The sequence below is a fragment of the Anomaloglossus baeobatrachus genome, chromosome 1, assembly GCF_048569485.1.
Source record: "Anomaloglossus baeobatrachus isolate aAnoBae1 chromosome 1, aAnoBae1.hap1, whole genome shotgun sequence".
Lineage (NCBI taxonomy): Eukaryota > Metazoa > Chordata > Amphibia > Anura > Aromobatidae > Anomaloglossus > Anomaloglossus baeobatrachus.
Genome location: NC_134353.1, coordinates 361,364,400 through 361,388,544, shown reverse-complemented (window position 1 = coordinate 361,388,544; position 24,145 = coordinate 361,364,400). Strand labels below are relative to the sequence as shown.

Genomic DNA, 24,145 nt, shown 5'->3' with positions numbered 1-24,145 from the left:
AGGGGTAAGGCCCTGGATATCCTTGGGGACTTGCCTGCTGAGGCAGATCAGGGCTACGACACCATCAAGCGGGCCCTGATCCAACAGTACAACCTCACTCCAGAGTCCTACCGCAAGAAGTTCCGGAGCCTACAGAAGGGACCAAAGGACTCCTGGGCTGACCACAGGCGGGCACTTGCCCGAGCTGCCGACCACTGGACCCAAGGCCTGCAGCTTTCCACCGGACCGGAGATCCTGGACTTGTTCATCACGGAGCAACTCTTGTGGAACTGCCCTGAGGATCTCCGCCAGTTCATCCGAGACCAGAAGCCAAAGGGGTCCACGGCTACAGCTGCCCTGGCCGATGACTACACCAACAATCGGGCTCCTGAGGCCAGGAGAGCAGCCACCAGCAGCACCTGGAGAGGGGGTAAGATGAACTCTGCGACTGCCCCACCTGCCCCTAGACTGCAGGGGGTGTCCCCCTCAACTCCCCTCTCCAGGCCCGTGGCAGAACCAAGACGGTGCCACCAGTGCAACCTACCTGGACACTTCAAGGCCATGTGCCCTCAGCGTCCCAAGGCCCCGGCTCCGTCCCCGTCCCAAGGGCCGCCCAAGGTGTATTGTGTGGGTGGGGGTGGTGGTAGGTCCCTGGACAGCTTCCAACCTGTCACCGTCGGCCGGTCTGTGACCATAGGACTGCGAGACAGCGCCTCGGAGGTGACTCTGGTGCGGCCTGAGATGGTGTCCCCCCAAGACTTGATCCCTGGAAAAACCCTCGCTGTCTCCGGGATTGGAGGCATTGACCCGGCGCTGCCTGTTGCTGACATTTATGTGGACTGGGGCGCAGGGCGAGGGGTGAGGGAGGTGGGGGTAACTGATCGGATCCCTGCAAACGTGCTACTTGGGACAGATTTGGGGCAGATAACCTCCCAGTTTGGGCCCCCCCCAAGGGCTTAACCTTCAGCCCGTACTGACATGACTCCTAACAATGTTAATGTGTTATCTATGAATGATGTAAGGGAGGAGGGAGTGAACTCTGATATTTCTGCTTGCATAGACACCATAGGCACACACTCAGCTGCAGCTGTGACAGGAGGGGAGGGGGTCAGAGAAAGGTGTGACAATGCCTCTACAAGTAACCAGCCAGTGAGCTGGGATCTGTTGCCCTCTGCAGGGATAAGCAGAGAGCAGGGTGCTGCAGGGGGAGGACCAGTGTGTGGGGTGGGGGCTACCACAGCAAATGTGGGGTCCCCAGAGATTTCACAGCGGGGTTCTGTTGCTGCAGGAGGGGAACAGGCAGGTGAGATTGGGGCCGGTCCAGGAGCGGAAGTGCTCCCAGGTAAGATCTCGGTGCATGGTTCCCCCACAACCGGGGTGTCAGGAAGCCAGGTAGGTCTGCCTGAACCGGCGACTTGGTCAGGAACGGAGGAGGAGCAGGCACGACCCACGGTCGCAGCGGCTGTGGCCGCTGTCACCCGCAGTGGGAGTGCTGGAAGCCAAGGGGCCTCCCGGAGGTCCGATAGCTCTTCCCCTTCTGACCAAGTGGCAGCCGAGTCAGGTGGAGGCCAGGACACAGGTCCCGGGGTACTGACTGAAGATGTGACAGTCTCGTCGATTCTGGCCACATCTAGTCAGGGGTTTCAGGCAGCGTTAGAAGCTGACGACAGCCTGAAAGCTCTTAAGGAGCAGGCGGCACAGCCTCCCTCGGACTCGGACCCGGAGCGAGTGGTCTGGGACCAAGGACGGCTGTACCGGGCCACGGTCCAGCAGGGTTCACCGGAGGCGTGGCCCAGGGACCGACAGTTGGTGGTACCCTATCCGTTCCGGACGGAGTTGTTGCGGATCGCACATGAGATTCCGATGGCCGGACACCTAGGGATCGCTAAGACCAAGGCCAGGTTAAACCAGCATTTCTACTGGCCAAAAATGGGGGCCGATGTGGCTGCCTACTGCCGTTCGTGTGAAACCTGTCAGAGAGTGGGGAAGGCGGGGCCACACCCCAAAGCCCCACTAGTATCTCTGCCAATCATCGATGAGCCTTTCAGGAGGGTGGCTGTGGATCTGGTCGGCCCGCTGGCCATCCCCAGCAGCTCCGGGAAACGCTTCATACTGACGGTAGTGGACTATGCCACCCGGTACCCAGAAGCAGTGGCCTTGTCGTCCATTCGGGCTGACAAGGTGGCCACCGCATTGCTGGAGATTTTCTCCCGAGTGGGTTTTCCCCAGGAAATGCTCACTGACCGGGGGACCCAATTCATGTCCCAGCTGATGGAGGCCCTCTGTAAGCAAGTCCAGGTGCGACATCTGGTGGCCAGCCCGTACCATCCACAGACTAATGGCCTGTGCGAGCGGTTCAATGGCACCTTAAAGCAGATGCTTAAGATGTTGGTCGACTCCCATGGGCGTGACTGGGAGCGGTATCTCCCACACCTGTTATTTGCTTACCGGGAGGTTCCACAGGCCTCAACAGGATTCTCACCGTTTGAGCTCCTGTACGGGCGACGTGTGCGGGGCCCCCTGGCTCTGGTGAAAGAGGCTTGGGAAGGGGATTTGGCCACCCCTGGAGTGTCGGTTATCGAGTATGTCGTGCGCTTCCGGGACAAAATGCAGGCCTTGACGCAACTGGTACACGACAATATGGCTCAAGCCCAGGCCGATCAGAAGCGTTGGTACGACCAGAACGCTTGTGAGAGGACCTACCAAGTGGGTCAAAAGGTGTGGGTACTGGTCCCCGTACCACAGGACAAGCTTCAGGCAGCCTGGGAGGGCCCATACCTCGTGTACCAGCAGCTCAACCCTGTGACGTACCTGGTCACCCTGGACCCTGCCCGTGGAAGGCGGAAGCCCTTCCATGTGAACATGATGAAGGCACATCATGAGCGGGAGGCATGTGCGCTCCCCGTGTGCAACCTGCCCGAGGAGGGAGAAGCGGAAACCCTCTTGGATATGCTAGCCCAGGTTAGGGCAGGCGGATCCATTGAGGATGTGGAGGTTGGCCACCAGCTCTTGGAGGACCAACGGTCCCAGCTGTGGGCCACCCTACACCCCTTCCGGGGGTTGTTTACCAACCAGCCCGGAAGGACTGACTTGGCTGTCCATCACGTGGACACTGGGGATCATCCCCCGATCCGGCGTTCAGCATATCGGGTCTCCCTGGAGGTGCAGCAACACATGCGCCAGGAGATTGACGAGATGCTGAAGCTGGGGGTGATCCAGGCATCCAACAGCGCTTGGGCCTCGCCTGTAGTCCTCGTCCCTAAGAAGGACCGAACCACTCGGTTCTGCGTGGACTACAGGGGGCTCAATGCTGTCACGGTCGCCGATGCGTACCCAATGCCACGCATCGATGACCTGCTCGATCAGTTGGCCGGGGCTCAGTACCTGACCATCATGGATCTGAGCCGGGGATATTGGCAGATCCCCCTGACTCGCAAGGCCAGGGAACGCTCTGCCTTTATCACCCCATTTGGACTGTACGGGTCCACGGTGATGCCATTCGGGATGAGGAATGCCCCTGCCACCTTCCAGCGGATGGTCAACACCCTGCTCAAGGGACTTGAAGGGTACGCGGCCGCGTACCTGGATGACATTGCCGTCTTCAGTCCCACCTGGGAGGACCACCTAGAGCATCTAGCACAGGTGCTCAGGCGGATCCACCGGGCAGGTTTGACCATCAAGCCGGGAAAGTGTCAGCTGGCCATGAGCGAGGTCCAGTACCTCGGTCACCGGGTAGGTGGGAGAACACTGAAGCCCGAGCCTGAGAAAGTGGAGGCCATCGCATCCTGGCCCACCCCCAGGACCAAGAAGCAGGTGATGTCCTTCTTAGGGACCGCCGGGTACTATAGGAGGTTTGTTCCACGCTATAGTAGCCTGGCAAAGCCCTTGACGGACCTCACCAAGAAGAAGCTGCCCTCTGCAGTCGATTGGACAATGGACTGCGAGACAGCCTTCCAGGCCCTAAAGGACGCCCTGTCCAGCCCGCCCGTGCTACAGGCAGCCGACTTCACGCGGCCGTTTGTAGTACAGACCGACGCCAGTGACTTCGGCCTCGGTGCGGTGCTCAGCCAGGTGGACTCTGCGAGCCAAGAGCACCCAGTCTTGTACCTGAGCAGGAAGCTGTTACCAAGGGAAGTGGCCTATTCCACGATGGAGAAGGAGTGCCTGGCCATAGTGTGGGCCCTGCAGCGTCTGCAACCCTATCTATACGGGCGCCACTTCATCGTGGAGACGGACCACAATCCCCTCAGCTGGTTGCACACCGTCTCTGGGACGAATGGGCGATTGTTGCGATGGAGCCTTGCGCTCCAGCAATACAACTTCACCATTCGCCACAAAAGGGGCCGTGACCACGGTAACGCAGACGGGCTGTCCCGACAAGGAGAGGTCGCGGACGGGCGCACGGGGGAACACCGGAGTGTGCTGCCCCCTAGCGCCCTCAAAAGGGGGGAGGTGTGAGGCAAATCCCGGGATATGAAGATGAATTATGACTTCCAGTCATAATCGCTCATCACTCCCTGGCAGTGCCCCCCTCCCTTCTTGTCCTCAATGTCCAGCATCTGTGAAGGTGTCACATCCCATGGCCATCTCCTATGATATGGAAATTAGGTGATGTGGGAACAATGGACACAGGATGACTCCCTGCCGTGACCCTGTGGTAGGAGCTGCTATCTAATTAGCAAGCTTGGAAGTATCCAGACAGAACGACTCCAGTAAAAAATGGTTCATATCTCGCAAGCCATATTTCCGATAAATATGGCAACCATAAAAATGGTGTCTCCGCATGCGGACGATGCTGGCACACCCTTTTTATGGGAGCGGGAGCTTGGGAAATACCCCAGGCGTGATATCAGCCAATGTGGAACTAGTAGACGAGTCATGAGTCCTCTCATTCTGTAGCTAAATTCATAACTGTCACAATGAGAGCATTGGCGTCCGCCTACGACGCTCCCAGGCCAAGTTATGGCCATATCCATGTTGTGGATTTTGTCCATAACTCCAGCCAGGGGTGGAGCAGTGCTCCCTCTGAGGTCACTAAGGTAGGAGGGGACCTGGATTTGCCCAGGTTGATAACCCTACTTCGGCCATTTTCCAGGGTTCTTTCGCTGGGGGTCACGTGTAGGAAACATCTGTGGGAAGGATCCTAGAAACCTGGCCTACAGCGCCCCCCTGTGGCCAGACGCACAAGGTAACTGCTGGAACTGTGTATGCCTGTTTGTAACCCATGCTTTGCTTGTAACTGTACTCTGACATATGTATATTCTGTAGATTCCCTATTGTATATATTGTAGTTTCTAGTGTGCTTTAGGCTGATTAAATTATATAATTAATCTTGGGCTGTTCTGTTATCTCGATCTTGAATCCCACGTCTGTGTGTTCGGCTAATAGTTACCGTGAAGCGGTTGGTGGCAGCGAGTTGTGCCAAGGATTATTGTGGGGAGGCCAGTGAGATTCGGGGAGGTTTTATATATTCCGCCCGCGGAGGTCGGGGGAATATATACCCTACTCTCACCGGGGACCCTTCAATAATCGGCATAAGTAGTATAGCGGCCTCCTTGCTTATTGTCGGGCAATTCCATAATTGGCCTGACTATAAGAGGGGCGCTAGAGAGCGCGTCACGTGCTCTGTCTGTCGGTCGGGAGGTATAAAGGAGGGGTGACCCCCACTTGTTACCCCCCGATTGTGACGTACTGGTAGCCAGCGCGGGGGATTTCCGAGTGACCCCCCCGGTGGTTTGTGACACCTTGATTAACCGCCCCAAACCCAATATGGTGCCCCCTCAGTCCCCACACACAGTATGATGTCCCCACATAGTATGATGATACCACACAGCCCTTCAAACAGTAAGATGTCCCATCAAACAGTATGATCTCCGCACCAAGCTCCATACACAGTATGATGTTCCCACACAGCAAATATGCATCCGCAGGATGGTAACCCCCCACTCAGAATAAAGTCATCACTCAGAATGATATCTCCACAATCCCGTCCCCCCCCACCCCCCCCTTCCACCACTCAATGTCACTACACAGCCACCATGCACAGTATGATGTGTACAAAAAACTACTCGCCTCACCCAGTTTCTCCATTGTTCCAGCCTGGGCTGTGTACTGAGGCGCGATGTAGTGACGTCACCACTCTCAGACTCTCAGATGCACAATCTACATCATTGTTTTCATATGTATCCACATCCCAAGGATTCAAATACCAGTGAAAGTAAGATGTCAGGCTGCGGGATGGCTGCGTGTTGTGAAATGCCACTGCATAAAGTCCTTTTGCTGTCCCAGTCACCAGTTTACACCAAAACAGCCAAAGGGCAGCATATGCGGCCCACGGGCCACATTTTGCCCATGTTTGCTATACGTCATTATTAGTGATGGGTGGACCGAGACTGGAAAACTCTGGATCCGCGCAGTTTCAAACGTACCACAGTGCCGGGCCTGGAATTCTCAGTGAATTCCAGGTACTGATCTGGATCCGGCAACTCTGTAAACAAACAAAAAAAAAGAATTAATCAAGCACTTTATATTTACCGAGGCTCCAGTGTGGCAGTACACTGCTCCTGTGGCCGTTCATTCACTTCCAGGGTCGCTCATTATCCTTCATTGCATACATGCTGCTTTCCCCGCCTACCGGCGTCTGTGATTTGTTGTTGTCCGATGCGCCCTGGGCCTGTGACAGCGTCTGATGCTTCCAATCACTATATCGTACGGTAAAAATAAAATTGGCGTACGGTTCCCCCCCATATTATACCCAGCACAGATAAAGCCTACAGCTACAGACTGCAGCCCTCAGCTGTGCTCTTATCTTGGCTGTGTATCAAAATAAGAGGAACTGCATGCAGCTTTTTTTTCTTTTTTTTTTTTTTTTTTTTTTAAATTATTAAACTAATTTATAAAACTGGCGCACAATTTCCCCCCCTCCCTTCCCCCTCCCAATTTTGATACCCAGCCATGATAAAGCCAAACAGCTTGGCAGCTGGTATTCTCAAGCTAGGGAGATGTGGTTATTGGCCCCCGTCCCCCAGCCTAAAAATAGCAGCCTGCAGCCGCTCGGAATTACCGCGTCCATTAGATGCGACAATCCCAGCATTTCACCTGACTCTGCCCGATTTTCCCAAGTGCGGTGGCTATTGGGGTAATAAGAGGTTAATGTCAGCTCACAGCTGCCACTAAGCCCTAGATTAATTACTAATCTGTAAGTGAAAGTAAATAAACACCAAAAAAATCCCTTATTAGAAATAAAATACAAAAAAACACCCTCTTTCACCCCTTTATTAACCCCCCAAACACCCCTGCCGGTCCAACGTAATCCACACAAGTTCCCACAACGATACGAGCTCTGCAATATCTGAAGCTCCCAGCGAGTGCCATAGAACCTGACCGCCCACTGTGAGCTTCAGGCAGAGACTGAGTGCGCAGCTCAATCAGCGTTGACGTCACTTGGGTGATTGGCGGTCACAGCTGGAGGTTCCCACGGCTCTCCACCTGTTTTTGCAGGTAACCTGACCTCGTAACCTGAAAGTTTGATTCCATGTAAAGCTGAGCCCACTTGAGCTGTTCTTGCTTTTTCTTTTTGTCTGTGGTTTATGCTTTATTTTTATCTCTTTAGTCTAATTTGCTTTTTTTTTGTGTTTTAGGTACATGGTTCATAGGCTGCTTCTTGCTGCTCTTGGAAGGAGAGAGTTAGATGACAGAGATCATTATGGAAATAAAAGGCTGGATCTTGCAGGCCCGCTACTTGCATTTCTCTTCAGGGGGTAATAATTTAGTAGTTGTTTGTGGGGTTTTGTGTGTGCTTTCAGGATTGTCCATAAAAACACCTTTTTTCATTTCATTTTTTTCCTTGTAGAATGTTTAAGAACTTATTGAAAGAAGTAAGGATATATGCCCAGAAATTCATTGACCGAGGAAAAGATTTCAACTTGGAGCTGGCGATTAAGACTCGTATAATTTCAGATGGTTTAAAATACTCTCTAGCTACGGGTAATTGGGGTGACCAGAAGAAAGCTCATCAGGCTAGAGCTGGCGTGTCTCAGGTACGTCGGCGTGGGATTGCTTTAGTGTTAATAAGGCCTTAACTAAATCAAAATAAACCACACTTTTACATTAAATGTAACAGATTAAACAAGGAAGAGGCACAGACCAAAAATGTGTTATCTTGTGCTTCTTATTCTGCATACATCACATTGTAGGAATACCTCGACATACATCTCAGATAAGCCACCCAAAAATATAACTACTACACATGAATGAAAGTGAGGTCTTAATACAGCAATGGTGTCCTTGTGCTTTTTAAATTCTATGGCTTTTATTAAATTCTAATTTATGCTTCCATTTTAAAGGTGTTGAATCGGCTGACTTTTGCATCAACGCTTTCTCATTTGCGGAGATTGAATTCGCCTATTGGCAGAGATGGTAAACTTGCCAAACCCAGGCAACTGCATAATACTCTATGGGGTATGGTGTGTCCTGCAGAGACCCCCGAGGTAAGTTAAAGGCATTATCCTCTGTCAGAAAACATTGTCATAGGCTGTGGTGGCTATATAAGACTTCAAATCTCCAGGCTCAGCGGCTCTGGTCATGTAGCATTTCATATTTTGGTAGACTAGGCTTTTTTTGTATGTGACAATACTAAGATTTTTTATTTTTTTTTACAAATAGTATTTTAAGGCGTTGAATTTTTTTTACCCACTTTTATTTTATATTCTTTGTAAACCCATAGGTTTTTTGAACTTCTTTCATCTGATACCTTGATACAGCTAGGTGTGTGTGTGTGTGTGTGTGTGTGTGTGTGTGTGTGTGTGTGTGTGTGTGTGTGTGTGTGTGTGTGTGTGTGTGTGTACGTCCTCGATACACACTTTGTAATTTGTGCCCACAAAGGTTTAAGATGGGAGCAGATCCATGGTAGAGGTCAGTCGCAGCTATTTTACACTTAGGATTACCTACTGTCCGATCTGGTTTCATTGGCATTTTAGGGAGGTGAAATGTATATATTGCTGCTTGCATTATTTTGAACTGGGATTCCCGCCATTGCTCATTTAATGTTGCTTTGCGAAGAGCAGCCCACCGATCTCTAATCTTTGTTCCCATGATTGGATACTCCAGCTGTTTATCCCATGATTTAAAAAAAAACAAAAAAAAAAACGCTCCGTCTGGTATCCCGTACGTAGATCTCGCATTGCACCATACAGGAAGGAAATAGATGACAATTTGCTTGAGTTTTTGACCAAGCAGACAAATGTATTACGAGTCACCTCTTGAGATACGTCGTTGGAGGATCGGTGATGATCTCGGGATGCTTCAACAAGGCTGGAATTGGGCAGAATATATATATTCCTCAAGCTGGCTTCCACAATAGACCCCGGCTATCATGTTTATCCATTGAACTCCCTCCTTCATGATCACATTATAAAGGAACAATGGCAGCTGCTGCCCATGCCAGAGATCGTGCTGTTTCTCTGCCGCTGTCGGGATTGACAGCTGCATTTAAATGGTTAAACAGCAGTGATCAGAGCAAGCTCCAGTGTCAGCTGAGTTTGACAGTCCACATCTTATTTATTTGATGCCGGCTCAGCTCCTGATCCCAGTCCATACACGGGAAACTGACTTACAAGACGTGATACCACTACATCACATGCTGGGAAGGGTTTAAAAGGTATTTGCATTTGTACATATAATAATCGTCCTATTTGTGATTTGACAGGGCCATGCTGTAGGACTTGTGAAGAATTTGGCTTTAATGGCCTACATTTCTGTTGGATCCCAACCTTCTCCAATTTTGGAGTTCTTGGAAGAATGGAGTATGGAAAATCTTGAAGAAATCTCCCCAGCAGCAATTGCAGAGTAAGCCGCCTAACCCCCCCTCCCCCTCCAAACTTGCATCAGATGCCTGCAGTTCCTCTTCTGTATGTTCGCTGTAATGTGCTGCATGTGACCCAAGGGGCTGTAAAATCACTAATTGAACTGTCAATTACAACATAATACACAGTCACTGTTTCGCTGTCTTAAAGAACCCGCTTTTAGTGCAATATTTCTTTCTGGGATATAGAGTTGCAGAGATCTATCTTAGAAATATTTTACAGGAATTAACAGTTTATATCACATTTTTTAATCAAATGTAGTGCAACGAAAATATTTGTGAATGGGTGCTGGGTTGGCATACATAAGGATCCAGAACAGTTGATGAATACTCTTCGAAAACTGCGTCGTCAAATGGACATCATTGTCTCTGAGGTATGTAACTGTTTTGTGCTCTTAAAAGGGTTATCTTGGACTTTAACATTGATGTCCTATTTTTGGGATAGGTTATCAGTGTCTCATCGGTGGGGGTGCAACGTTCGACACCCCTGCTGTTCACCGGTAGTGACAGTAGCCGGACTACTCAATTGTGGAGCTGCACACAGCACCGTCAACAGACTGGTGGCCTCTGCCAGATACTGCACATCCACCATTTAGTGATTCTAATAGGGGGTGGATATTCGGTACACAGCTCCGGCCACTATGTGTCTGAGAGATGGAACCTTATAATCTTCAGGTGTCTATGATCAGAGATATAAGGGAGCGAGAGATCAGAATCTACACGGATGCTGGCAGGATCTGCAGGCCATTGCTGATAGTGGAAAAGCAGAAGCTGCTGCTGAAGAGGAGACACATTGACCAGCTAAAGGAGAGGGAATACAATAATTACAGGTAAGAATGCATTCCTCCTCCATAGTTGATAATAAATCTCTCTGGTATAACTTTTTTGATTTTTTTTTTGCTATTTATTTTATATATTGTTTTATGATATAATATGTTTATTATTTCTTCATTGTTCCTTATGGGAGACCCAGACCATGGGTGTATAGCTTCTGCCTCCGGAGGACACACAAAGTACTACACTAAAAGTGTAGCTCCTCCCTCCGAGCATATACACTCCCCGGATGACAAATCCAACCAGTTCAATGCTTTGTGTTCAGGAGGTCACACACACACATGCATCCTCTGATTTTTGATTTCAAAGATTTGGAAGAAAAGCGGGTCCAATCTGGACTCCCGGCATGTCCCTTCTCACCCCACTGTGTCGGCGGTGCTGTTAAGGTTGATTTTACAAGGCTGGAGCCTTCACATGCCGCGCTCCTTCACCATCCCCTCGGGCTCTGGCTTGAAGTGGGAGCCATCACGGTTCTCACTGCTTTGCAGGAGACCAGTCTCCATCCGCAGCCCTTTTCAGTATCCTGCCGGACGGAGCGCTCACCTCCCAGGGACCTGGCCCTGCGTCTCACAAGCTAAGTACTGAGACGTTATTACCACAGACAGTGGTCTTTCCAGGGGTCCCTTGTACTTTATATGTTGGGGAGAGTGTGTTATATGACTGTTAACATTTCCGGCCGGTTCTCCAGTTTTCACTGGAGAACTGCGCCGATGGTGCCTGCACGCTGGCCGCATGTTTAAATCTAGGCCCCGGCTTCGCCTGAGGCCTAGTTTCGATTCTCTACCCCTGCATGTCAGTCAGTGCAGAGGGACAGTGTGGCTCCGCCCACCGGCTGTTCAGCACAGGGAACGGACACTCCTCACTGAGGAAGGATTCCCTCCCCTGTATACCTCATTTGCCCTCCAGATCCTGCTCTGAGTAGGCCCCGCCCCCTCTCCTCGCTCCGGCGCCATTTTCTCAGCGTTCTCAATGTCTGCATAACCACATTGTGACAAATGGAGGCCTGGGCTGGGGGATCTGGAGGGCACAGAGGTGTCCCTATGTTAAACGGTCTGGCAAGCCACAACCTCCGGTTGTGCAGCTGCTTATATACTCTGTTTATATACTCTGCTGGGGGGGTCATTCTGGACAGAGCCCCCACTTCTGCAGCATGTCTCACATCAGAGCAAGGCTGCAAGGCTGTTCTTATTATACACTGCATGTAGACTCGTACTGCCTGTACCGAGCACATAACCACATTGTGATGCTTGCTCTAACATAGTGGTCCCTCAGCCTGGAAGCTCATCAGTGGTCCCTCCAGCTGCTCCGGCGGCTGATCCCCCGGTTTGGGCAGAATCCCTCTCTCCAGGGGACAGCTGTCCCGGACACTGCTGAGCATGCATCAGCCCCCTTCTCAGGGCGCTTCTGCTGCTACGGCTCGCTCAGCAAAGCTCACAGAGGATTCCTCATCTGGTCTCAGTCCCCGTCCTCCTAAAATGGAGTCGCAGGGTCCCCTTTCCTTCCTCGTCCCGCAGCTCTGATTCACGAGCCGACTCGCAGGACGAGGAGGATGCTTTTACTAGGGGCTCGGACGCTACGTCATGTACATTGATCTGTCCGAAGGTGACGCAGATGCTAATGATTTGATTGCGTCCATTATATTTGTACTGGACCTCAATCAGCCTGTATCAGGGGTGCATTCCACTCTGGCAGGAAGGCATTAGTATACCTTAAGAGAACAAGGAGTGTGTTCCTTAACCACTCCAGTTTGTAAGCCCACTGTGTCCAAGCCCAGAGCCTGTCCTGACAGACGCTTCCCAAAGCGTGGTTCTGATGACTGTTTCCCCTTCCCACCAGTGGTGATCAAGGAGTGGGCTCATTCACCAAGGATGGACCCTCCGGTGTCTAGGCTTTCAGCCCGGACAGTTGTATTAGTGGCTGACGGCTCCTCTCTAAGGATCCCACTGTCTGCCAGGTTGTCCTTCTGGCCAAATCTATATATGAGGCGGCAGGGGCCTCGTTCTCCCCATCTTTGGCAGCAGTGCGGGCTCTCAAAGCCATCTCTGCTTCTCTGGAGGAGATGCATCCCCTCACCTAGGGACTTTATACCCGAAGTGGTTGCCTTAACTTCCAGGCTTCAGTCTTTTCATCCTAGGCCATGTCTGCCATGCTGGAGACTGTCACCGCACTGCGGTGGCCTCGGCTACTTCCCTCGCTATCCGCAGGCTCCTGTGGCTTCGAGAGTGGAAGGCAGATACTTTTTATGAAGTTCCTTGCTGGGTTCCCTTTGCTGGGACCAGTCTATTCGGTGAACAACTGGATGAAATTATTACGGTAGTTTTTTGGCAGGAAGAGTACTTCCATGCCACAAACCCAGGAAACCTGTCCAGGGCAGGAACCAGTCGAGGTTTCGTTCCTTTCGTTCCTCTAACTGGTCGTCCTCTAAGCCCTCGGCCTCGTCCACTAACTCAGCCAAGGTCCGTAAACCAACTGGCGCTTGAAGCCGCGTCCTCAGAAGTCCGCAGGAGCTGCGGTCACCAGGCAGCCTCCTCTTGATTATCTGGCCGCGCCAGCAACGTCCTTGGTCGGTGGCAGGCTCTCCCTCTTGGGCGACGTGTGGTTTCAACACGTCTTCGATCAGTGGGTGTGGGTTACCATCTCCCATGGCTACAGAATAGAATTCTATTCAGCCCGCCAAACAGATTTTTTCTGTCAACTCCCCACTGCTCCAAGGCCGCCGCCTTCTCACAGGCCGTGGCATTCTTGCAGGCCAATGGAGTAATTGTACCAGTTCCCGACTGGGAACGGTTCTGAGATTTCTACTCAAATCTCTTCCTAGTCCCCGAAAAGGACGGTGCTTTCCGACCTGGATCTCAAGCTTCTCAACAAGCATGTCAGGTGCGGCTTTTTTGCATGGAATCTCTGCGATCAGTCAATGACCCAAGGAGATTTCTTAGCATCCATCGACATCAGAGATGTCTTTCTGCTTGTGCCAACCGCAGTTTCTGAGAGGAACACACCAGCATTGGCTACGTTTTTTAATCGGAGAGGAACATTTCCAATTCGTGGCTCTTCCCTTCGGGTTCGCCACGGCCCCTCGTGTATTCACAAGGTCATGGCAGCAGTGGTTGCGGTTCTGCACCTCCAGGGGTTGGTAGTGATTCCTCTCCTGGACGACCTTCTAGCAAGGCTTCATCCAGTGCAGACTGTCAGTGGAGTGTCTCGCTCACTCTCGCCACGCTTGCAAGTCCACTCTGACTCTGACCCAGGACCTTGCGTCCCTAGGGATGCAATTCGAGACTCTGCTGGCACTTGTGAAGCTGCCCTTAGTCAAACAGCAGTCCCTTCATCTGGCGGTTCGCTCTCTGCTGAGGCTCCGCCGTCATTCCATCAGGTGCTGGGTCAGATGGTGGCGTCAATGGACTCCGCTGTTGGGACAAGCGGACCTCTTCCTTGCACAGGCTGGTGGCTCTGTCGCCACAGACCAGGAGCTCTCTTTAGTGGTGGCTTCGGCCCCTCTCTCTGTCCCAGGGACGCTCCTTTCTGGCCCCGTCCTGGGTGATTCTCACCACGGATGCCAGTCTATCCGGCTGGGGAGCAGTGTTTCTCCACCACCGAGCACAGGGCACTTGGACTCTGTCCGAATCAGCCCTCTCAATCAATGTGCTGGAAATCAGGGCTGTACTCCTAGCTCTCGTAGTTTTTCACCACCTATCGGTGGGCAAGCACATTCGAGTCCAGTCAGACAACGCGATAGCAGTTGCCTACTTCAATCACCAAGGCGGGACTCGCAGCCGCCTAGCAATGTTGGAAGTTCAACGTATTCCTTCAGTGGACGGAGGACTCCAAGTCCACCATATCCGCAGTCCACATCCCAGGCGTTGAAAACTGGGAGGCAGATTATCTCAGCCGTCAAACCGTGGACAGCGGCGAGTGGGCCCTGCATCCGGCACTGTTCCAGTCAATCTGTCGCAAGTGGGGCACTCCGGAAGTGGATCTAATGGCATCCCGGCACGACAACAAGGTCCCGGTTTACGTGGCTCGCTCCCACTATACTCAGGCCTTGGCGGCGGACGTGCTGGTTCAGGATTGGTCCCAGTTCCGTCCGGCCTACGTGTTTCCCCCTCTAGCTCTCTTGCCCAGAGTCCTGCGCAAGATCAGAATGGAGGGCCGTCGGGTCGTACTCATCGTCCCAGACTGGCCCAGGCGAGCTTGGTTCCCAGACCTGCTCCGTCTGTCCGTAGAGGTGCCGTGGAATCTCCCGGACCGCCCATACCTTCTCTCACAGGGTCCGTTTTCCGCCAGAATTCTGCGGCTCAGATTGACGGCGTGGCTCTTGAGCCCTGAATCCTTACGGCTTCAGGCTTTCCTTCCGAGGTCATCTTCACTATGACTCAGGCTCGGAAGTCTTCCTCGGCCAGGATTTACCACAGGATTTGGAGACTTTTCCTGTCCTGGTGTCGTTCTTCCGGCCATGCCCCTTGGCCGTTTTTCCTTGCCGACCATCCTGTCCTTTCTACAGTCCGGTCTGCAGCTAGGACTGTCCTTCAATTCCCTCAAGGGACAGGTCTCGGCTCTGTCAGCGTTGCTCCAGCGGCGTATCGCCCGGCTGGCCCAGGTGCGCACCTTCATGCAGGGCACATCTCACATCATTCCGCCTTACCGGCGGCCTCTGGATCCCTGAGACCTTAATCTGGTCCTCACGGCCTTACAGAAACCCCCCTTTGAGCCTCTTAGGGAGGTTTCGTTGTTTCGTCTTTCACAGAAAAGTGGTTTTTCTGGTGGCCATAATTTCTCTCAGGAGAGTCTCTGATTTGACTGTGCTCTCTTCGGAGTCACCCTTTGTTTTTTTTTCACCAAGATAAGGTGGTTCTCCGTCCGACTCCGGGCCTTCTCCCTAAGGTGGTGTCTCCTTTCCACCTTAACCAGGACATTTCATTGTCTTCCCTTTGTTCGGCCCCTGTGCATCGCTTTGAGAAAGCGTTGCATGCTTTAGATTTGGTGCGGACGCTCCGGATCTATGTGTCACGCACCGCTGTTCTTAGGCGGTGCACCTCTCTTTTGTGCTGACCACAGGTCAGCGCAAGGGTCTCTCGGCTTCTAAACCGACCCTAGCTCGTTGGATTAGGTCGGCCATATCCGATGCCTACCAATGTTCTCAGGGGCCTCCCCCGCCGGGGATTAAGGCGCACTCGACCAGAGCTGTCGGTGCCTCTTGGGCTACGGCTCAGCAGGTCTGTCAGGCTGCCACTTGGTCTAGTCTGCACACCCTTTCGAAGCACTACCAAGTGCATGCTCATGCTTCGGCAAATGCGAGCTTGGGCAGACTCATCCTTCGGACGGCTGTCGCCCATTTGTGAAGTTAGGTTTGCCTACTTCTCAGTTTCTGTTTATTCCCACCCATGGACTGCTTTGAGACGTCCCATGGTCTGGGTCTCCCATAAGGAACGATGAAGAAAAAGAGAATTTTGTTTACTTACCGTAAATTCTTTTTCTTATAGTTCCGACATGGGAGACCCAGCACCCTCCCTGTTGCCTGTTGGCAGCTTTCTTGTTCCTTGTGGTTTCACCGGCTGTTGTTGTAGACAGAGGTTCCGGTTGTTCCGGGTTTTACTCTCTCTACTTATGGGTGGATGTCCTCCTTCAGCTTTTGCACTAAACTGGTTGGATTTGTCATCCGGGGAGTGTGTATGCTCGGAGGGAGGAGCTACACTTTTAGTGTAGTACTTTGTGCGTCCTCCGGAGGCAGAAGCTATACACCCATGGTCTGGGTCTCCCATGTCGGAACTATAAGAAAAAGAATTTACGGTAAGTAAACAAAATTCTCTTTTTTATTCTATTATTTCTATAGCTGTATTGAAATGGGTTCTCCACCCATTAGGAAATATTCTAGAAGCTCTGCAGCTTGCCAAACCTGAGTGGCGTGTAATGTACACACGATTAGGATTCAGCTACCCTTGCCTAATCCAGCCGACAGCATATAACCGCAATTGTGTAATGTGCATGGTTATGGTTAAGGCACCTTTCACACATCAGGGGTTTTTTTGCATCAGTCGCAATCTGTCAAAAATGTGAAAAAAAAAAACGGATTTAGCACTGGATCCTTCTTTTTTTTTTTTTTTCTCTCATTGACTTGTATTAGTGACGGATGACCTCACGTTTCATCCGTCAAAAATTGTCTGTGCGGCCGACGGAAGCAACGTTCAAAGCAACTGTTTTTGTGAACACCGAAAAAACGGACATCGACGGAGTTGTCGCCATCCGTCTTTTTTTTTTTTTTTTTATAGAATGAAAGCCTATGTGCGCAGGATCCGTCGCAATCCATCAAATGACGGACTCCGTTTTTTGTAACTGAGCATGCCCAGAACGGGTAAAAAACACTATTAGGCTGGTACAACGGATCTGTTTTGTTTTTTTTTTTTATTTATACAGGATCCGTCGCATCAGTTTTACCACAATTTGCGATGGATCCGTCGCATCAGTCACAAAACGGATTGTGACTGATGGAAAAGACTGATGTGTGAAAGAGGCCTAAGTGCCAACTAGAGTTCCAGCCACTTTCTTAAAGGGAACCTGTCACCGGATGCTCATAATACTTACCTAATGGTCAGTGCGGAGCACACTGGTCGAATGGGCGTCTCTGTTCTCCGGGTCCTGCGCCTCCTCTTTCGTCCATCTTTGTCCTCCTTCTGAAGCTAGTGTGGATGACGCGTTCTGCGATCTAGCTTCAGAAGGAGGACAAATATGGCCGACAGAGGATATATGGGACCCGAAGAATGGAGACGCCCATCTGACCAGTGTGCTCCGCACTAACCGTTAAGTATTATAGACCTCCGGTGACAGGTTCCCTTTAAGGTTTTATTGAGGATTCTATTGAGAGTGGTGGCTGAGACTTAAGTTGGCACTTAACGGAATCTATTTCAAGCTTGCGGTCACGCAAGCAGAGTTGCATCCTTACAGTGTCTACATTACACGCGGTTATGAGTTAGTAGGCTGCAGGGCCTGCTGAAACGTCCACAGGGGTGAACAACCCTTTTAACCATTTTATTTCCCTCCTCTGTGTAGTTGGCAGGACCTTGTAGCAAGTGGTGTCGTGGAATATATCGATACCCTCGAAGAGGAGACAGTTATGCTTGCAATGACACCAGATGACTTGCAAGAAAAGGGTGTGGCCTATTGTTCGACTTACACACACTGTGAAATTCACCCTTCTATGATCCTGGGTGTCTGCGCATCTATTATACCATTCCCTGATCATAACCAGGTATGTGATTGCTTTAAATCTATGTTTGTGTAGTGAGGTTCTTGCTGTATCAGGCTCCCCGACACCTCCTCACCAGTCAAGTGACCTCCAGTAGCCAAATCTGTGCATGCAGACCTACAAACCATCCTTCTTTTCAGCAGTGCTGTCGTAGCAGCAGGGATCTGCAGAGAATCCAACTATAAGGAACAGCCGAGAAGTCTGTTAGCAACATTTATTTACTTATTTATTTTACCTGCTTAATTCCAAAGGAAACGTAATTTAAATTCTATATTGATATATCTTTGGAGTGTGGGAGGAAACCTGAATTACCCCGAGGAAACCCACACGAGAAGAATATACAAGTTCCTTGGTGGGATTTGAACCCAGGGCCCCTGTTACAGGGCAAAACCCCTGAGCCACTGTGCTACCCAACATAGTTGATTGTGCTCATTTCCTCAACAAATGCCGACACCTGTCAGATCTTCTGTGTAGCCTTAAGTTTGTATTTTCTATTTGGGTAGATGGCAAACCTTTACACAATGTATTGTCTGTATTTGCAGTCTCCCAGGAACACGTATCAATCTGCTATGGGTAAACAAGCCATGGGAGTCTACATTACAAATTTCCATGTTAGAATGGATACATTGGCTCATGTACTGTATTATCCTCAAAAACCACTAGTAACTACCCGATCAATGGAGTACTTGCGATTCAGAGAATTACCTGCTGGTAAGTTTTTAGATGCTACTTAAATGGGTGTTCCATCACTCCTTCATTACTTGCTTACGGCTTGGGTGCTTCATGATATAAAGAAGTGTTACTTACCAATTGATTCCCACCATGGCCTGTGACTCAGTGATGAGGTTAAAGGGAACTCAACAGCAAATTTGGAGCCTATAAGCTGCGGCCACCACCAGTGGGCTCTTATATACAGCATTCTAACATGCTGTATATAAGAGCCCAGGCCGCTGTGTAGAACGTAAAAATCACTTTGTAATACTTACCTAATGGTCGCTGCGGTGGAGTTAGTCATATGGTGTCTCCGGTGCTGGTGCCTCCTCTTTCGGCCATCTTCATCCTCCTTGTGAAGCCTGTGTGCATGACGCGTCATACACACTCGTCGGTCCTGCACAGGCACACTACAATGCTTTGATCTGCCCTGCTCAGGGCAGATCAAAGTGCGCCTGCGCAGGACCTCAATCTGTGGATGACGTAGGACGTGTCATGCACCCCGGCTTCAGAAGAAGGACGACATAGATGGCCGAAAGAGGAAGCGCCATCACCGGAGAACCGAGACGCCCATATGACCCAACTCCACCGCAGCGACTATTAGGTGAGTATTATAAAGTAATTTTTACGTTCTACACAGCGGCCTGGGGTCTTATAGACAGCATTTTAGAATGCTTGTATGGGTCACTCCATGTCAAGTGGACCAGTGGTCCCCACTCGACCTTCTCCGATTTTGCTGAGTATTTATAAGGATGTACATGTATGTTTGAAAAGAGGTTCTGTATATTTCTTTGTCGCTCCATTGGGAGACCCAGACAATTGGGTGTATAGCTTCTGCCTCCGGAGGCCACACAAAGTATTACACTTAAAGTGTAAAGCCCCTCCCCTACTGCCTATACACCCCCCGTGCATCACGGGCTCCTCAGTTTTTATGCTTTGTGCGAAGGAGGCACACATCCACGCATAGCTCCACAAATTAGTCAGCAGCAGCTGCTGACTATATCGGATGGAAGAAAAGAGGGCCCATAACAGGGCCCCCAGCATGCTCCCTTCTCACCCCACTCTGGTCGGCGGTGCTGTTAAGGTTGAGGTACCCATTGCGGGTACATAGGCAGGAGCCACATGCTGTTTTCCTTCCCCATCCCTTAAGGGCTCTGGGTGAAGTGGGATCCTAATCGGTCTCCAGGCACTGGGACCGTGCTCCCTCCGCAGCCCCTGGGGAATCTGCTGGACAGGAGCCAGGTATCGTCAGGGACAAGGCCCTGCTACTGTGAGGTACTCTGTGTCCCCTTGGGGACCGCGCATAGAGCGCTTGTGTCATACACGCTGCAGCAGCTGCTGGGTGTGTTAGTGCGCCGGGGACTACCGCGCTGGCCGCGCTTATTTGCCGGCCGCGCTTATAACTTTAGTCCCCGGCTTTTGCGGCCTAGTACCGCATATTCCCGCCCCCGGACCTGCCAGTCAGGGTAAGGGCGGGACGCTGCACAGGACGTCAGCGCTGAGGGCTGGAGCATACTTTGAATCCTCCTCCCCCCTCACTGAGCACCGTGGGGCACCAGATTCCCGCACTTTCTAGGGCACGCCCACGGCCCCCTCCTCACAGAACGCCGGCAGCCATTCCTGTCAGCACATCTGAAGCTGGAGAGGAGAGACAACACGGCTCTGGGAGGCCCAGGCAGGGAATCTGGTGATCACACAACCGCTTTTGGCGGTCGGTAAGCAGCACCTGTTTCTAGGTGCTGGCCCCACTGAGTGCCGAAGTGTATATATATATTTATGCTTATATGCTATACATTTACACTGTAGATCGCACTGTTGATTTTTGGCTATATACCCTCCTGGATTGTACTCAGAGGAGACAACAGCATGTCGTCCGCAAAAAGCAAGGGTGCCAAAGCACAGGCTTACTTTGCAACCTGTACCTCATGTGTTGCTATACTACCGGCAGGTTCCACCGACCCTCATTGTGTGCAATGCTCGGCCCCTGTGGCACTTACTCAGCCGGAGCCTCTGCTACTGGTGGCCCAAGTGGAACTACCTGCTTCCACTGTCCAGGTGACAGGGACGGAGTTTGCAGTATTTGCTGACAAACTTTCTGAGAGTATGGATAAATGGTCTGCTAAGATACTAGAAGCCTTGCAGTCCAGACCGGTAACACAGGCCCCGGGCACTGTTGAATCATTGACCCCAGGCCCCCCTCGGTTGGAGCAGCAAAGTGCTCCTGGGGTGACTCATATGTCCCAGGGTGAGGTCTCTGACACGGACCACAGTCCCAGACCGCCTAAGCGGGCTCGCTGGGAAATTCCCTCGACTTCATCACACTGCTCAGGGTCTCAGCAGGAGGACTCTTTGGAGGATGAAGCGGAGGTGGCAGATCAGGATTCTGATCCTGAGGCCGCTCTCAACCTAGATACACCTGAAGGAGACGCCATAGTGAATGACCTTATAGCGACCATCAATCAGGTGTTGGATCTTTCTCCCCCAGCTCCTCCAATTGAGGAGTCAGCTTCTCAGCAGGAGAAATTCCGTTTCAGATTTCCCAAGCGTACAATGAGTACGTTTCTGGATCACTCTGACTTCAGAGAGGCAGTCCAGAAACACCGAGCTTGTCCAGATAAGCGCTTTTCTAAGCGCCTTAAGGACACACGTTATCCCTTTCCCCCTGATGTTGTCAAGGGTTGGGCTCAGTGTCCCAAGGTGGATCCTCCAGTCTCCAGGCTGGCGGCTAGATCCATAGTTGCCGTGGAAGATGGGGCTTCACTCAAAGATGCCACTGACAGACAGATGGAGCTCTGGTTGAAATCCATCTATGAAGCTATCGGCGCGTCCTTTGCTCCGGCATTCGCAGCCGTATGGGCACTCCAAGCTATCTCAGCGTGTCACTCGCAGATTAATGCAGTCACACGTGCCTCTGCTCCGCAGGTGGTGTCCTTAACCTCTCAGGCGTCGGCGTTTGCGTCCTACGCCATTAATGCTGTCCTGGACTCTGCGAGCCGTACGGCGGTAGCGTCCGCCAATTCGGTAGCAGTCCGCAGGGCCATGTGGCTACGAGAATGGAAGGCAGACTCTGCTTCCAAAAAGTTCTTAACCGGTCTGCCATTTTCTGGCGACCGCCTGTTTGGTGAGCGATTGGATGAAATCATTAAACAATCCAAGGGAAAGGACTCTTCCTTACCCCAGTCCAAACCAAACAGACCTCAACAACGAAAGGTACAATCGAGGTTTCGGTCCTTTCGGCCCGCGGGCAGGTCTCAATTCGCCTCGATCAACAGGCCACAGAAGGGTCAGAAGGTCTCCGATTCATGGCGGTCTAAGTCACGTCCTAAAAAGACCGCCGGAGGAACCGCTCCCAAAGCGGCCTCCTCATGACTTTCGGCCTCTCCACACCGCATCCTCGGTCGGTGGCAGGCTCTCCCGCTTTTGCGACGCCTGGCTACCACAGGTACAGGACCGTTGGGTGAGAGACATTCTGTCTCACGGTTACAGGATAGAGTTCAGCTCTCGTCCTCCGACTCGATTCTTCAGAACATCTCCGCCCCCCGAGCGAGCCGATGCTCTTCTTCAGGCGGTGAGCACTCTGAAGGCAGAAGGAGTGGTGATCCCTGTTCCTCTTCAGCAGCAGGGTCACGGTTTTTACTCCAACTTGTTCGTGGTGCCAAAAAAGGACGGATGTTTCCGTCCTGTTCTGGACCTAAAACTGCTCAACAAACACTTAAAAACCAGGCGGTTCCGGATGGAATCGCTCCGCTCCGTCATCGCCTCAATGTCCCAAGGAGATTTCCTAGCATCAATCGACATCAAAGATGCTTATCTCCACGTACCGATTGCTCCAGAGCATCAGTGCTTCCTGCGTTTCGCCATAGGGGACGAACACCTTCAGTTCGTGGCACTGCCTTTCGGCCTGGCAACAGCCCCACGGGTCTTCACCAAGGTCATGGCAACAGTAGTAGCAATCCTACACTCTCAGGGACACTCGGTGATCCCTTACTTAGACGATCTGCTTGTCAAGGCACCCTCTCGGGGGGCATGCCAACACAGCCTGAACATTGCTCTGGAGACTCTCCAGAGATTCGGGTGGATCATCAATTTCCCAAAGTCAAATTTGACACCGGCCCAATCACTGACATATCTTGGCATGGAGTTTCATACTCTCTCAGCGATAGTGAAGCTTCCGCTGGACAAACAGCGTTCACTACAGACAGGGGTGCAATCTCTCCTTCAAGGTCAGTCACACCCCTTGAGGCGCCTCATGCACTTCCTAGGGAAGATGGTAGCAGCAATGGAGGCAGTTCCTTTTGCGCAGTTTCATCTGCGTCCACTTCAATGGGACATTCTCCGCAAATGGGACAGGAAGTCGGCGTCCCTCGACAGGAACGTCTCCCTTTCTCAGGCAGCCAAAACCTCCCTTCGGTGGTGGCTTCTTCCCACTTCATTGTCGAAGGGGAAATCCTTCCTACCCCCATCCTGGGCGGTGGTCACGACGGACGCGAGTCTTTCAGGGTGGGGAGCGGTCTTTCTCCACCACAGGGCTCAGGGTACCTGGACTCAGCCAGAGTCCTCCCTTCAGATCAATGTTCTGGAGATAAGGGCAGTGTATCTTGCCCTAAAGGCGTTTCAGACGTGGCTGGAAGGCAAGCAGATCCGAATTCAGTCGGACAACTCCACAGCGGTGGCATACATCAACCACCAAGGCGGAACACGCAGTCGGCAAGCCTTCCAGGAAGTCCGGCGGATTCTGCTATGGGTGGAAGCCACAGCCTCCACCATATCCGCAGTTCACATCCCGGGCGTAGAAAACTGGGAAGCAGACTTTCTCAGTCGCCAGGGCATAAACGCAGGGGAATGGTCCCTTCACCCGGACGTGTTTCAAGAGATCTGTTGCCGCTGGGGGAGGCCGGATGTCGACCTAATGGCGTCCCGGCACAACAACAAGGTCCCGGCATTCATGGCACGGTCTCAAGATCACAGAGCTCTGGCGGCAGACGCCTTAGTTCAGGATTGGTCGCAGTTTCAACTCCCTTATGTGTTTCCACCTCTGGCACTGTTGCCCAGAGTGTTACGCAAGATCAGGTCCGACTGCCGCCGCGCCATCCTCGTCGCTCCAGACTGGCCGAGGAGGTCGTGGTACCCGGATCTGTGGCATCTCATGGTGGGCCAACCGTGGGCACTACCAGATCGACCAGACTTGCTGTCTCAAGGGCCGTTTTTCCATCTGAATTCTGCGGCCCTCAACCTGACTGTGTGGCCATTGAGTCCTGGATCCTAGCGTCTTCAGGGTTATCTCAAGAGGTCATTGCCACTATGAGACAGGCTAGGAAACCAACGTCCGCCAAGATCTACCACAGGACGTGGAGGATATTCTTATCCTGGTGCTCTGATCAGGGTTTTACTCCCTGGCCATTTGCCTTGCCCACTTTCCTTTCCTTCCTTCAATCCGGATTGGAAAAGGGTTTGTCGCTCGGCTCCCTTAAGGGACAAGTCTCAGCGCTCTCTGTGTTTTTTCAGAGGCGCCTAGCCAG

At 51.8% G+C, this 24,145-nt stretch overlaps 1 protein-coding gene across 1 annotated transcript in view; it reads left to right on the top strand.

Moving 5' to 3' along the window:
* POLR2B (RNA polymerase II subunit B) overlaps window positions 1-24,145 on the top strand; it is a 149,156-nt gene that overhangs the window by 57,605 nt on the left and 67,406 nt on the right. The window contains exons 9-16 of the mRNA XM_075352456.1: window positions 7,620-7,739; window positions 7,832-8,018; window positions 8,325-8,468; window positions 9,686-9,825; window positions 10,104-10,215; window positions 10,517-10,671; window positions 17,720-17,918; window positions 18,458-18,626. Coding sequence (XP_075208571.1) covers window positions 7,620-7,739; window positions 7,832-8,018; window positions 8,325-8,468; window positions 9,686-9,825; window positions 10,104-10,215; window positions 10,517-10,671; window positions 17,720-17,918; window positions 18,458-18,626 — 1,226 coding nt within the window. The remainder of the gene's footprint in view (window positions 1-7,619; window positions 7,740-7,831; window positions 8,019-8,324; window positions 8,469-9,685; window positions 9,826-10,103; window positions 10,216-10,516; window positions 10,672-17,719; window positions 17,919-18,457; window positions 18,627-24,145) is intronic.